This window comes from Halichoeres trimaculatus, unplaced genomic scaffold (genome assembly GCF_033239565.1).
Source record: "Halichoeres trimaculatus isolate MK-OKI-2021-1 unplaced genomic scaffold, fHalTri1.1 fHalTri1_scaffold_14, whole genome shotgun sequence".
Classification (NCBI taxonomy): domain Eukaryota; kingdom Metazoa; phylum Chordata; class Actinopteri; order Labriformes; family Labridae; genus Halichoeres; species Halichoeres trimaculatus.
In genome coordinates this window covers 10765053-10780378 of record NW_027437192.1, presented here as the reverse complement: position 1 = coordinate 10780378, position 15326 = coordinate 10765053, and the positions used below count along the sequence as shown (strand labels likewise).

Genomic DNA, 15326 nt, shown 5'->3' with positions numbered 1-15326 from the left:
GAGGCGGGGCAGCAGGGTGAGGGTGATGAAAATGAATCACTAGTCTCTGGAAAATGAGATTCCTGCCCATCAACTTTGAGAGGAAGTGTTAAAGGGATGGACAATCAGCGCTGTCCTCTCTCAGTCTGAATTCAGCTTGAATGTAGCAGTAATTGAGATTTTACAGGATAACACGCTCTCTCGATCAGGAAACTGAACCAACGTTAATTTCAACTCGTTTGATATGTTTATTTTCTCTCTGCACATTTTTTTAAGACGTCTGTATGCTGAGGAATACTAGTATTGAATGTTGACTGCCCAAATATTTTAAAGATGATGGACCGATTTAGACTGTAAATGAACACAGCTTGTCTTTAACAAGAATAAAACATAAAGATAAGGAGCCAAAAAATCCTCAAATGCTGAGAACTTAAGGTTTTGTTGCAGAAAGACACAAAATCACTATAAATGGAAATGCCTTTAATGTAATTTTTTAAAAGTAAGTTTTTAAACACCTCTACTTGAAGTCTTGGTGAAAGGTGATAATGAATCTTGGTGTGAGTGTAAGTGAACAGGGTACATGCTCTGTGGCTCTTCGCACCATGCTATAGGTGACATCATACGATGAAATAAATGAACCTGATTTCAAACTTTTTGACAGCTCTGCCAAAACACAGAGCGGTTATTCTACATTATCAATGAGAAAAAACATGATCCTAACACGCTAAAAATGTTGGAACAACACAACCATGAGTCCTGAACCGCATGCAGTCAGGTTGGGAACGACAGGCTGTATCCCAAGTTATGTCAGTGAAGAGAAACCAAAACAATGAGGAACTCCTCTACGGTGTCGTAACCATGCTAACGATGTCAGACATTCGATAACCATCAACTCATGCCAGTGACTGACGTGAGGAAAAAAAATCACCTCGTTTACCAAATCCAGCTCATCCTCTGTCTGCAAAGGGTGGTGACAGAGAAAGTTACAACTCTGTTTTATAGATAAAGTAGATAAATTCGTTAAAACATTCATGTGAGTTTTAGAAGCTGTACTGCATAGTTCTTTAATGGTTTCAATTAGGGATGCACGGTATTATCGGCACAATATCGGTATCGGCTGATAAAAGCTTAAAAACACGTTTATCAGTATCGGCAGATATGAAAATTTCTGCCGATAGGCACAGCCGATAAGGTGCTATTCAGTTAGGATTATTATTATTTTCCATCTGAAAAATAAGCTCCTTAAATAATATGTAGCACTTTATTTATTTGCACTGCAGAGCTCTGTGTCTGTCACCAGGTTGTTACAGTAGCTCTAAAATAATCAAATGCAACTTGGTTATGTTTAAAAATGCATTGTACATTTAAAGTTCATGTGATCTAAAGAAATTGTTTTTCTGTATTTCAATACTGGATGTCTTGAGTTTGAAAAAATAATACATTTCTTATTTATGGTAAAATCAAATGTTTTTTTGTCTTGTTTTATGTGTGTTTCTTAAACAAATAAGACTGTCACAATTAGAGTAACATATAAATTCCAGTACAGGATAGACTTAGCTTTCTTTACAGTGAAAAAAACAAACAAACTTGTGATTATCGGTATCGGTATCAGCCAAAAGGGGTTTCGATATATATCGGCATATCAGATGTCGGCAAAAATCCAATATCGTGCATCCCTAGTTTCAATTTCAAGCGTTTTTAACCTTTAAACCTGCAAAAAACTTCAAAAACTTGCTTCTTTCAACGGCTAAGCTGCTAGCAATGTCTCTGCTTTCCTTATGATTGCATTGACACTCATGCTTAATTTTTGGTGTTCTGAAAATAATAAAACATAAAAAAAACTTTGCAGGTGTGGGACCAGAACTGTAAAGGAAACATTCTGGTTTCCAGTGGCTTTGGCAGTATATAGGTACGGAGAGGAAAAACACAGTTGCTGTAATGCAATCCAAGAGTCCATGAGTGTTCTGATAAATTAGCTTCAGTTAACATCTTTAAACAGATATCTGCAGCTCTTCGCTGTTGCTTTGATAAGCTGCTCATCACTCCTGGCAGTCATGTTGCCAGTCAGTGGACTCTGAGATATGTTTACAAAATCCTGGAGGAAATATCCTCCTTTAAGACCCTAGACTCCCCGACACATCCACCTGCCTGTTGCTAACTGTGTCTGTCTATCACTTGGAGCTGGGCAGGTAGAATACAGTGATATGTTTCTTTTTCCTGAATGAAAACCATCAAGCTTTCAGCTGTACAACCAAAACAATAAGCTGAGAGACACTAAAATGCTTATGATGCTCATTTCTCATATAAAACTTGTTTAATTCGCTGTGAACATAAGAGTACTGCAGGTTAAGAATGCACAAAACACATTTTATCATCTATACTCTCATGACACACAGGTTGACTCCATCTGCCATAGGAAACAGTGTGAAATGATCAAAATTCCTGCAGCAGATATTGAACAAACCTCATTGGGACACTGTTTCTGCTTCTAAGGTCATGAACAAACTTCAGGTCTAACGGGGAATAACGACCTGGTGATGCTGGTGTTGGTTCGCGTACTTCGTCACACAGGCTACAAGCTGACACGGGAGCATGCTCAGTTCAAAAGGTTACCAGAAATCTCATCAGTGTGTCAGTGGGAGTCGGCTGATTCATCCAGGACCTCACTAAGTCTGCCAGAGTAAATAATGAGATGTTGAACACTGAGGGGAGAGCACAAATCTTGGCTCATGGGTTTTTACTAAAAACACAGAAATGATGCCAGCCTTCAACAGCCTGTTTATCTTTGTGTAGTTCTTAGATTTCATTTGATACGTCGGTATCAGCTCTGAATGTTTTCGAATGGTTTTCATCTCATTCAATCCAAAGTGAAGGCCTCTTTTCAGATTAAATGAAAACAATTTTATCCTTTTGTGTTGCTTTTTTTCTGGATTCACGTCTCTTGGTTAATACAAGATCTGTGTTTTCTCATATCCCTCGTGTTAACAGAGAAAAGTGTCACTTTTCATTGCAGGTGGTTGAAAATGTTCACTTAAAGCACCTAAACATCACAAGTTCTGCCTGGTTGAGCTCACCATCTGCATGAGGCTCTTTCCGCCCTGTGAGGTGATGACTCGGAGGTCTGGCTTGCGGCTGTTGACCATCTGGGGGCTCGGAGGTGGGGGTGGAGATTTGGCCGGAACTACTTTCCCCAGACTGTTGCCGTTGGAAACAGTGAGGAGGCCTGGGGAGGCCCTGGCACTGGTGTATCCATTAGCTGCGGGGTGACAGAGGTGTGAATGGACAGAAATCAATAAGAAAATCAAACAGGTGAACACAGGCGGAGAGTGTGTTCACTGAAGAGCTGTGTTAAAATAATCCTCCGATGCTTTCTTTTATGCTATTCTGAGATGCTCTAATTTAAAGACATGTCATCGGAGAAGTAATAAAGCTTTGAAAGCCTTGTCATCAGGAGTAAAAATCCAATCTGATAACAGCTACAAAGATGATTTTTGTGTCAGTGGTGATTGGACATGATGTCTAGACAAAATGTACTCCTTCTTTTTAAATCTTAAACAATGTTTTCTTTGAAACGTCAACCTGAGCTCAAATAATAAATCTCATTTTGGAGCTAATAACTTCAATCAGGTTTTTCATTTTGACACTGAATATCAGAAAAAAATGAGGACACTGAGTTAGTTTCCAGGAAAAACACTGAAGAAAAACAGAGAAATATGAAGATCCACAATGTGGTCTGTAAAGCTGACTGCACGTCTGAGGATTAGTGACAGGATTTCTGCACGTTTGTTGATACTGGTGGCAGCCTGAATCTAACTCTTACTAAATGTGAATAAAATCATTACTATGAGTAAATTAAATGTAAAGGGTCAGGGTCAAACGTGTGGGGACAGAAAGTTGTTCGCACAAATGGAATAAGACTCGCAAACTCATGGCACGTTCAATGCTCTATTCCCTTCATTCACAGAAAAGAGAAAGAGGCAATGAAATAACAGTAAATCAGTCTGTAGCTTGACTCACGGACTGGACTTGGGCATCCTCCATTTGAATTATTCAGGTCACCGCCAAGAAGTGCTCCTATAAAAATAAAGAGATGAGTATTTAGAATAAAAACAGCCCTCTTACAGGTGACACACAGACTAAAGGGGTGATAGACAGACTTTTGTTGTGGTTTAGTTTTAGGTTTTTCATTTACATCAAGTCATAAGAAAGTAGCAGCATCTCCTCCAGTGATGTAAATATTACTCATATGCAGATCATTAATCTACTAAAAGCATCAGTACATGTCACACACTGCAGAGGAATTTGCTCTACACCTTGGGGAGCTCATCAGCTCCTCACATGCAATGACGAGGAGCTAGACACACACTTCCCTTTGATTAATGATGAAAAACATCCTCAGTCAGCTTACACTAACGCAGCGATGCACCCCTCATGCAGCAGGTCACCTCAGAAGTTTGTTACTGTGTCTTAAAACCCGTTAAAAGTCTGGTCAGATATCAACCGCCTGTTTCTGATGATATTCTCACCTGCACTGGCTGGTCGCTGTGGCAACCCAGGAGAAACCGTATTTCTCTGAAGAGCCGGTTGCTGTGGCGACAGGAGGTGGGTATCCGTGAGGGTCGATGATGTAACATAGGAGGTAGTTACCAGTGCGTTGCCAGGGTTACTGAATTGCAGTGTGCTTTGATTGGACGATTGGACGGTGACCGGCATAGAGAACGTCTGGGGCGGGGCCGCCGTCTGCTGCAGAAACGGAAAGACGCTTTACGTGAGTGCTAAGCAACAAAAAAACAAAACTGAAACTTTAATACATGTAGTCGAGTTTTGTTAAGCGCAGGTGTAGATTAGCGTTGAGCTAGCAGGTACCATGCATTATACGGTAACAGTAAATGTTGTGCATGTACACTTTACAAATAAAATAAACAAGTTAAATACTCATCAAAACCTGCATGGAGCATTTTTGAAGCTCAGAAAAAAGGGTCAGACATAAAAAATTACTTTCACAAAAATTTAGTGTAAATATAAATAAAGTTTAGCTATTTTTATTAGGTCTGTTTTATTATGTAGTTGTTATACTTTTGTTTTGTGTAAAGCACTGTGTCTTTGAACTTTAATAAACTTTAACATTTTTTTATGCCTCTTTTATGAGAGAGGTCACTTAGCTCTTAATTCAATCAGCATTAATTCACATAAACAGATATTCATTGACACTGGGATTATATAAGTCAGATATTTTCAAAGAGAACTGATTGAGTTTTAAAACTTAAAAGCATCACACTGAAAAAAATATGAAATCTTATCAAGTGTTTTTGCCTTACTTTTAGTGAAAAATGTCTTTTCAGACTTAATATGAGCCACAATCACCTGACTAGTCCAGAAGAAGGTCGTTTCAAGTTATTTAAAGACAAAAATGAGGTCTGAATTGCATAAAACAAGTAGAAAAAAAAGTTGCCCATAGAAGAAGAGAAAAGTAACGTGTATCAAGACATTATTCTGGTTTTTAAGCAAATCTTTGAACAATTTTTTTGTTGTTCCATTGGCAGATATCTTTTAGTTGTCACAAGCAATTGAGACCTCACAATACATTTTTCTGGACTGACTCATATCAAGTGTAATAAGACAAAAATTAATTAAAATAAGACATAAACACTTCATAAGATTTCACTTTTTTGCAGTGAGTCTTCAACCTTTGAAAAGTTGCCTTTTAAATGGTCAGACATGACTGTGTCTGAACAAGTGTTTATCCCTTCTTGACTTCTGTGTTGATCAAAAGTTTTGCTTTTTCAGAGTGAGAAAAAAAAAGTGTGAAGCAGCCACTGAGTGTTAGAGGAACTTCACACCAGATGCTGTTTCCTGTGAGCCACCAAAGCAAACAGGAAAATAACAGAAATATTTGACCAACAACTCTGAAAACACTTGAAGAAGCAGCAAAAACAGTAATTATCAAAAACATTTGAGTTAAACCAGCGCTGGCTGGTAGGCTGACTTACTCCGTAGCGTTTGAAGAGGACATCCAGATCCTCTGTGGTCTTGCGGTACTTGTCATCATTTAGAGGACTTTGGTCGATGGAGTCCTCGCCGTCCGGCTCTGGACTGTCACAACCGTTGAAGCCTTTCTTTCTTAAAGTCTGTAAAAATACATAATTTACAGAAGAGAAAATGTAAACCCAATCCAGACCCCAAAACAGTAATTGTGTATCAGACACTTTGATTAGACAATCCCCGTCAGAAAAATAACTTCTTAAAACTGGTGAAACTTCTTTTTTAGTCATCCAAAATGTTTAATTGGACACACTACATCAAAAAACACCCTTCTTCTCTGAGATTCTCTGCTTCAACAATAACACCCCTGCTGATGGATTACCTCGATTATGTCTGCGTTGGTCCGGCTCTCGTGAGGCTCGTTGTACTCTGTGTATTTGAGCAGGACCTTGTCCATGTCAGTGCTGGCGTACTGGAACAGCTTGTTTGCATGATTAAAGATGATCAGAGCGATCTCGCAGTCACACAGAACACTCAGCTCGTAGGCTTTTTTCATCAAGCCGAACTTTCGCTTTGTGAATGTCACCTGAGAGAGGACAGAAGACCGCAATGGGGAGAAGAGAAAGGAAAACTGTGTGAGATGTTTTTCTGGTACATAATTTAAAGAGGGGGTATTGTGCTTTTTTTTCTGGAGCCCCTACAAGCACGTTACATGATTTAAAGCTTGAAAAAAAATTTTTTTTACAGATGTGTTTTAGAAAAGTCTTATTTTAGCCTCTGTTCAAACTTATTTTAAACCCTTTTAGCTGCTGTCTCTTTAAGGCCTCTTACTCCACAAACCCCCTTCTCTCTGACTGACCAGGCCTCTAGAGGTCTGTAAGAGCTATAGACAGACTGTAGTATTTTAGGCACACCCCTCTGACGTGTCATGAACCAGTCAAGAAAACCTTATGTGATGATGTCATCATGTCAAGAGGTCTCATGAAGAGTTTGTGCTGTCTTAAGGATGAGGCTGTTAAATTGTTATTTCATTCACATGTTTAAAATTTGGGAAAGTCTATTACCCCCTCTTTAAATACTCATTGTACATTTAATAGAATTAAAAAACAAAGGAGCACAAGCTGATTTTTTTGTGTGTGTATTGAACCAGTTTCTCTGTTTCCAGACCCTTGACTCTGATTTGATATCAGTATAACAGAAAAGCTCAAAAAAAGATCCAGACTTTAAAATCACACATTCGAAATGAATAAATAAGGATGATGACCTGTGTGTAATCTTTCAAGTATACTGTATGTAACATCACATGAATCACAAACGTTATTGGGAAAAGAAAACTTTCTTTGGCCGTTAAAACACAAACAGGAACACAGTGCAGTCACTTTTCAGCATCATTAATGAAGCGTCCTTTTTGAGGGAGTTTTTTGACTCATGAGTATTTGCACTTCAATGAAATGAGGCGTCAAACGTTGAGCTTTTGAAGTTGCACTGAGTAACTTCAAATTAACAGAATGGGACTTAAAGTGTAAAGTGTTTAGTTTCAAGGACACATTTATTGACTGATGTCTCTGGGTTCATTTAAGTTCTGAATGCTCATAAAGCCTCAGCACTTAAAGACTAGAGATCTCACTGTGGCACCATAGACAAAAAAAAATAGGATGCACAATTCAGAACTTCTTACAATAAAGACTCACAGTAATGAGTCTGCTGCCTAATTTCAACACCTGAAAACAAACTTTAAATGTATTAAAATTAGGGCTGGGACTTTAACGCGTTAATTAGATTAATTAATTACACTGCACATTAACGTGTTATAAAAATCAACGCAAGATTAACTCATTGGCTGCCAGACATTTTTAGAGCATCTTGAATGATCCTTTAAGACCCAAATAATAATGTTTCCTCTGACCATGTAAACACCAAAGTTACTTAAGAAGAGTGGACTCTCTTCTTTTATGTCTCTCTTCCTGTTTTTGGTCAAAAAAATAGAAATAAACTTTTTTGATCGTGTTCATCTCGGGCGCTCCATCCTTTGATCCTCTCGATGATCTCCATCGTGAATATTGTATTGAATATTGATGTGATTAAAATGTGATTAATTACGATTAATTAATTACAAATGGCATTATTAATTCCATTAATTTTTTAATCAAGTCCCACCACTACTTAAAATACATTTTTAAAGACAGGATTAATCTTTTTTACCTTTACCTTATCGTTTTTCCCTCAGTTTGTTTGCAGAGACTTAAAATATAAAGTTTTTTTGATCTCATTCTTGTTTTACCCCTCTCTGTCCAACATGTTCAGAGTACTAACGTTTTATTTTTATCGTCTTCATTAAATCAGAATGAGAAATAAAAAAGTAGCTCCTCTATTTATGCTGCACAGACATTCTTCTCAACTTCTTATGTCACAAGAAAATGTAACCGATGCTACAAATTGCAGGGCGTTTGTTATTCTACTGTAAAACAAAATTCCAGGATGAGTTTGTGGAGTTCATGGTCAGCCTGAGCTCAAGGAGATGTATTTGGAATTAAAACTAAACCAAAAGAATGCCTGGTGTTTCTCGAAAACAGTGATAACAGAGGAAAAACCCTAAAAATACAGAATAGACATTTTTGCCTGACTACTCATCCGACCCAACTGAGAAAACAAGACAGACCTTGGTCAGGGAGGAGACCAAGAGTCACTAGGAAGGAGCTGCGGAGCTGTGATTATGGATTTATGTGAAATCACAACAATCAGAGCAATCAGAGTAGTGTGCGACACATCTGAGATTTAAGAGTCACTTCTGAAGGAGACATGACAAAGACAAACATGTGGAGGGCTGAGAGGATGGAAACAGTGTGTGGCGCGATGAAACCCTAAATGAACTCCTTCTTTCAGCGATGGTACAAAGCACTCTGTTTGGCAGGACTCACAACTCGTCTCGTCCATCCGACAGCCTCCCCGCTGTGAAGTGTGGCTGCAACCTCACACAGTGAAGACTTGTGTGTGTGTGTGTGTGTGTGTGTGTGTGTGTGTATGTGTGTGTAGAAAAGAAACAACAAATGGAGCTGTAAAAAGGCAAATTCCTGTCAACAGCCAGCTTTTGAGTATTTGACACCTTTCAGAGCAGAAAATGTGCATATTTGAATGAGACAATGACACAAGCATGGAGCTAAATCAACAATGGAGCAGCTTCAGAGCGAGAACACACAAAGACTGGGAAAGATTTCAGTCCATCTGAAATCTGCCCGAGGCTGGAAGGAAATAAAAACCTTAAATATTAAAATTAAAAGTAGTATGAACTGTTTTATCTGAGACTTGTCATAAACCTAACAGCCACACTTTTTGAATAATTGAAATGATAATAGTGCTTAAAGTGTGCTACGTCTTAGAATTGGTTTTATTCAGGGTACTATTTTAAATCTCTAAATTAATTTGGACACAGTACTGCCTCAGGAGTCACCCTTTTTTATTTTAAACACCTTATTAAAAGGTAATTTCAACAACTCTGATTTCTGACAAGTTTTACCATAACCTTTACTGTGATTTTTACATGAAAACAATAAAAATGATCAGTGTAAAGCTCTAACCTGATGTTTTTGAGCTGTAAAACCATGGGAATATAGGTAGGGATAGAAAATCTCTACAATAAGTGTTGGCTCAAAGAAATTCAATGTATGGAATAACTTGCTTTCTCTCTAAGATGAGCGACTTGAAGAGGTGAATTGTAATCAAAAAAATTGGAAAAACTATATGAGTATGTAATGTTATTGTTTAGTTTAGTTTTTTGTTTTCTTTATTTTGATTTCTTGCCTTTCATTGTAGCAAACAGCCATCTTTCTTCCCACCATGTAAATCCGTGGGCTGATATGACCCTTGAGGATTTTAAAATCATTCTTGGGCACTAAAGAACTTAACATTTGCAACACTGCATAGCACCATTCCCCTATTCTCCTTTTTGTTTTTACATATACATGTGAATATGTGTGTACATGTGTATGTTTGCTTGTCTGTCTGTAAATTTGTTGTTAAATTGTGATAAAATAATAAAAATAAAATAAATAAAAGAAGAAATAAGTGTTTGTTCCTCATAACTCTAGAAAACAAGACATAAAAACACTTGAAAACCCAAGCCTCACCTGCTTGTTCCTTTCATCGGTGATCCGTTGGATCTGAATCTTTTTCCTACCCATGATGCTTTGTGGTTGTAGACACAAATGTCGTAGTCAGTCAAGTGTGGAGGTGCCTCTCAGGGGTCGAGAGAGGAAGTTCAGCCCGTGACCTTTTACTGCAGCCCAGAAACAGTCAGACACAGTCCAGCTTCCGAGGACGCACGCACACACACATTTCTCTACCCAGGTGTGGCGAGGCAAAGTTGTCGAAATCCTCCGACTGTCGGACGGTGAGAGTGAAGCAAGGGCGCTGCAGTGAGACGTGTGAAGTTACAGAGCGGAGGGCCTCAGTTCATAGTTTGTGTCGCGGGGACGAGAGTGACAAACTTCCCTGCAGCTGCTGTGCTGTAAGAGGACGTCGCTCCTCTCCTGTTTGAGACAGACAGACACACAAAGGTCACTTAGATGTCGCACATGTTCACAACACATCACACAAACTTAGGATAAGACAGCACAAGGGACACTGGGGGCAGTCAATCAAAGAGATCTGTTAAAAGAGGATCCAATTACTAGAAGCCTGTAGAGAGAAAATGAAACTAAAAAACAGACTCTGGTGACCTTAAAGCTCCTGTGAGGGACTTTTGGATTTCGTCAAATTTGGCACACCCTGTGGGCAAAGCAGAGTTTTTGCTATTTTTTCTTTTTAGTCACACAAATTTCAATTTATACCTCTATTGTATCAATCACCAAACCTGTGTGAAAAAAAATGCATTAGCAACGTGTATCTAGTGACGCCTACCCCCTGCCGCTGGTGACAGGCTTAACAAACAGCTCTACTGGCTCATCTCTTTAATGGTCTAGTTTGATATTTCAGATCATACAGAAACATTATTAATAATTTCAGTCTGCTTCACAACCAGACTTAAACTCCTAACAGGAGCTTTAAGTAAAAAGAAAACAGCAGTACAACCCAGTTCTCCATCCATAAAACACTTTGTAAAAGAAAAATGCCACATAAACTTGTACGGATAACTGTATTGAGAGTCCCAGTGCTAATTTAACACTTTTTTTTAAGGAGACTTAACATCAAATTTACAAAGGAGCCAGTTCGGTTACAAATCACATGGTTACTTTTGCAGCATGGGTATCTTTAAGCTTCATAGAAATAGCTTTACACATATTTGGACTGGCTCCAAAGTAGGTCAATAGACATCTTTCAGAGTTGTTTGGTTGGGGTTTTTTTTTGATGGTCATACATTGAAATCCTCCTTGACAAGAGTCATGAATAAGAAATAAGAAATAATAGACAAATAATGAATTATAAAGCATTGAGCTCTTCAAACTCTGCATGAATTAAAGATTTGAGACGAAAAGAATGTACCACTCTTTTTACCCATGTAGCAGGTCACACTCTATGCTGAAGACATCACTTTTTACTCACAAACACTAAGACTAAGTTTTGATTTAATTTACTGTACATAGATTCAATATAAACAATTTTATATTAGAAAGTTTAGAAGCAAGTAGTTTTTAAGTTTACAGATGTTTATGACATGCAGTTATAATCACAACTCTAAATTCAACAATTAATTAAACTCAGTCAGGTATGATGCTGATTGTTGTCAGGTAGCTGCTCTGGTGCATTAAATCAGCTGTTCTCTGAAGCTGAAATGAATGGAAGTGTTGATGAGTTCTGTTTCTTAAATGCGATGATAAACACTGTTGGTTGCTGTGTAAATGAAAAAGAAACTGAAAGTAATTTATGAGCAAGAAGAATGGATTGTAGCGGTCAAGGAAACACCAAAACCCATAAAAGATTTTAATTCTAAAGGTTTTTAATTGAAAATACCCACAGGAGACCTGGGAAATGTAAAGAGCAAGGATGAGTAATTCAAAATTTTGTTTGAGCTGGTTGACTTAATTCATACATTTGTTACATGCCCTGGTTTAACCTGGAGATTCTAGTGAAAATAAGCGACCGCCTGCCTGCCTGAGAATAGATGAAGGTGCTTCTTGAATAGCTTGAAAGGTAATGAAAGAATAACTGAGAAAGGGCACAATGGTTAAAGGCTGCTCTCTCTGCAGTAAGAGGGTCATAGTGAGACAGTGGACAGGTCAGAACAACCCTGACAGCTCTGAGTGGCTCAGAAACGACCTCCTGTGATCAGGTGATCTGCACAATAAATGGACAGAGACATAAGTACAGGATTTATGTTTGACACAATGGAGGCTACACAAAAGAAGAGCAAATAAGAGCTTTTCTCTGAAGCTTGACCTGAAGTATTTTCACACTGTGACTCGTTTTCATTATAAACCAAACATCATAAACTGTTTTATCATGACTTTATAGAGTGTTGTTATATCTCTTGAGTGTTGTCTCTTGTTACTGTATTTTTATGCATGTAAGGCTATGTTTATGTAGTGGACTGTTTGTTGATGAGAAATTCTTCTCATTTACTTTCCTACATGTCACTTTTTTTTCTTTTTTTGTAATTTCTTTAAAATATTAAAATATTTGCATCTTCCAGTTCCCATTGTGTTTTATTTTATGTTGCATATTTATTTTTATCATATTCTATTTTTTATGTTTAATTTCATTTTTTTAATTAATTTAATTAATATTAGTTTTATTAAATTTTAATCACACAAACAGAATTATTTGGTGTAACTTCAAGAATAAATTTCTTGTTATTTATAATTTAATTTTTAGTTATTTTTTTTAATTCATTTATTTTTTACTATATTTTCATTCACTTTTCTTAATTTAATTTATTTTTATCTCTTTTAGTTCAGTTTTATGTATCAAATTTGATTTCTAATTCTTTGGGATTTTTTTTCATGTATCTTGTGTATTTTTTTTTATTGAATTTATTCATTCATCATATTTTTGTCTGTTTATTTTGACTATTTTAATTTAGGTTTTCGTTTCATTTCATTTCAGTATTGTTTTGTAATTTTATTGTTACTTTTTATTGTAATGCATTTGTTGTTTGTGTTATCTATGTTTTTATTTACCTATCTTTTTCATTATTTCTTAATTTTCACAAGTGTTGGAGTGTTTGTAGTCAAACAATGCTATCTCTGTCTTGTGAAGAAAACAGTAACAACCAAAAAGAAATCCATCAAGACTGTCTGATTTGTTTGTAATGAAGTGATGCTGAGCTACAGCCTTGTTTACATACTGCATACTTCTGACGTCTAAAATTTTAAAACAGGGCTGCAACTAGCTTTCATTTTCAAATCCCTATAAAATCAGGTCTTTAGACAATTTTCTGGAGCCCAGAGAGATGCACTAAAGCTCTTCTTTTGTCAACCCACCAGTGCAAAATCCAACTCTTCATGTACTGAGTACTTCACAATGAAAATTAGCACGCTAGTATTTAAAAAAAAATGACTCTACCGCTGGTTGACATGGCTGCATAAAAATTCTATAATAAGATTAATTGTTAATCAAAATATTGGCGATTAATTTCTCTTGATTGATTAACCCATAAACCAATGCTGCTCTTTTTGGGATTAATTCATGTAATTACATTCATTATGTTTTCTGTTTGTCTATCTAATGGCTGATCTGTGAGTTTTTTTATATCCTTGATAAAGGGAGAGGATTATGAACATGTTTAATAAAGATAACACACGTTTGCCTGTGAAAATGAGACTGTGCTACAAATGGATCCCAAGGGTAAATCTTCAAAGTCTCTCTGCTCCAGTGAAAACTGGCAACAAAGCACCTGAATAATCAAGATCAGAGAGAAACTGACGACAAAAAAAAAAAATCGCTTCAAACCAATCACTCCACATTTTCAGCATCTTCAGCTCACAAACTATTTCTCTTCCTTCTCACTCCTACACAGAGGCTCAGCCCTGTTGTGTTAAGTTTTCCCTGCAGTCTTGACCCTTCTGTGTCCGTGCTTTCCTGTGGGATTGTTGTTAGGCCAGACGGAAAATATGAAAACGCCAGTGGAGTGCACATGGGGCCACCACAAACCACATTTCAACACTTCAGAGTGTCCAGCTTGAGAATTAATCAGAAGTTGTAATAAAATCCAGCGTGTTAGGTTCAACTTCTGAAATCTCTGCATCATTTATCACTGCCATGAAATGCATCAATGGCAGCCGCTTCAGCCGTCTGCATCAAACATTTACCCGCTGAGGCAAAGACCAAATCATTACTTCTTTCATACTTAAAGGCAGATTTCTAGCCCTGAGTGAAAGTTGAAGAAACCAGGCAGTTCATTAGCTTAAATCTTAGGTCTAGATTTTTGATGAGCTTCAGTTTGAACAGTGCTAATATTTTTTATATAAGATGAGGTTTATTTTGTAGTTTCAGTCCATAGATTCTTACTTTTCACAAGTCAAGATATTTTACATTTAATCTGATTAGAAGATGACAAAAACATTATGTTTTGACCAGTGATATTAGTTTGTTTGTTGTGTCACCTGTGTCAGGTAATGTGACATCAGCTCAGCTTGAGGTTAAGGATGGGTACCAAATTAGGTACTACGATCAAAATTGCTAGGTACCGATTCTCGTAAAATCGAAAGGTACCATGTTTAGGTACTTAAGTGCATCTTTGTGACTGTGAGGGAGTGGAAGTGTAGGACATTTTTCATGCTGGACATGAACACAGCATTGCAAGGTTATAAATTGAAGAGTAAATGTGTTAAATTAAAAAAAATGAGATTTTATTACTAAACAAATTGATATTTTTTTTAACCACATAAACGCAAAAAAGTATTGAAAGTTGGCACCAATGGGTACCGTTACAGATTGCCAGGTACCGGGCATCGGTTCTGTATCGTTTCAAATGTGAAAGGTACCCTTCCCTATTTGGGGTACACACTGCTCTGCTTTTTGTCGGGATCTACCAAGCTAAAATATTTCATCTATGTAAGTGTTGCTGTTACTCATTTTCACAGGTTAAGCATTTGTTAAATTTCTGAAGAGAAAATTGTACCACAATAATTACAGCTCGTGTTTTTTTGGCCAGCCGTACCCGGTGTTTGGATTGCACTGACTGGATACTTCACATAGTTATCAGTCTATTACTCACTTGAGAAAAGTGGGTCAGGTATTCACTAAAAGACCATTAAAAAAGCACTGTCTTTGAATTTCAAATGTAAGAATCAGAGTTTAGTGTTTGTAGGGAACCAGTTTGGCTCAGAAGCTACAGGGTCGCTTGTCCTGCTGCCCCCTTCAGCTGTCCAAAAGCCCCCAAAATCACGCCAGATAAGAATTATTAATCAAGTGTTTCTTACTGCTAACTC

General features: G+C 37.2%; 1 protein-coding gene across 6 annotated transcripts in view; it reads right to left on the bottom strand.

Moving 5' to 3' along the window:
* Positions 1-15326, bottom strand: part of LOC141802710 (myocyte-specific enhancer factor 2D homolog) — a 32476-nt gene that overhangs the window by 11545 nt on the left and 5605 nt on the right. For 4 of the 6 annotated variants that reach the window (XM_074686344.1, XM_074686346.1, XM_074686347.1 and 1 more), the window contains exons 2-8: positions 10086-10487; positions 6344-6547; positions 5970-6107; positions 4506-4722; positions 3997-4053; positions 3054-3235; positions 908-937 (exon numbers count right to left, since the gene is read on the bottom strand). In XM_074686344.1, coding sequence (XP_074542445.1) covers positions 908-937; positions 3054-3235; positions 3997-4053; positions 4506-4722; positions 5970-6107; positions 6344-6547; positions 10086-10139 — 882 coding nt within the window. In that variant the 5' untranslated portion in view covers positions 10140-10487. The remainder of the gene's footprint in view (positions 1-907; positions 938-3053; positions 3236-3996; positions 4054-4505; positions 4723-5969; positions 6108-6343; positions 6548-10085; positions 10488-15326) is intronic. The other 2 variants (XM_074686345.1, XM_074686349.1) reach the window with 1 other exon arrangement.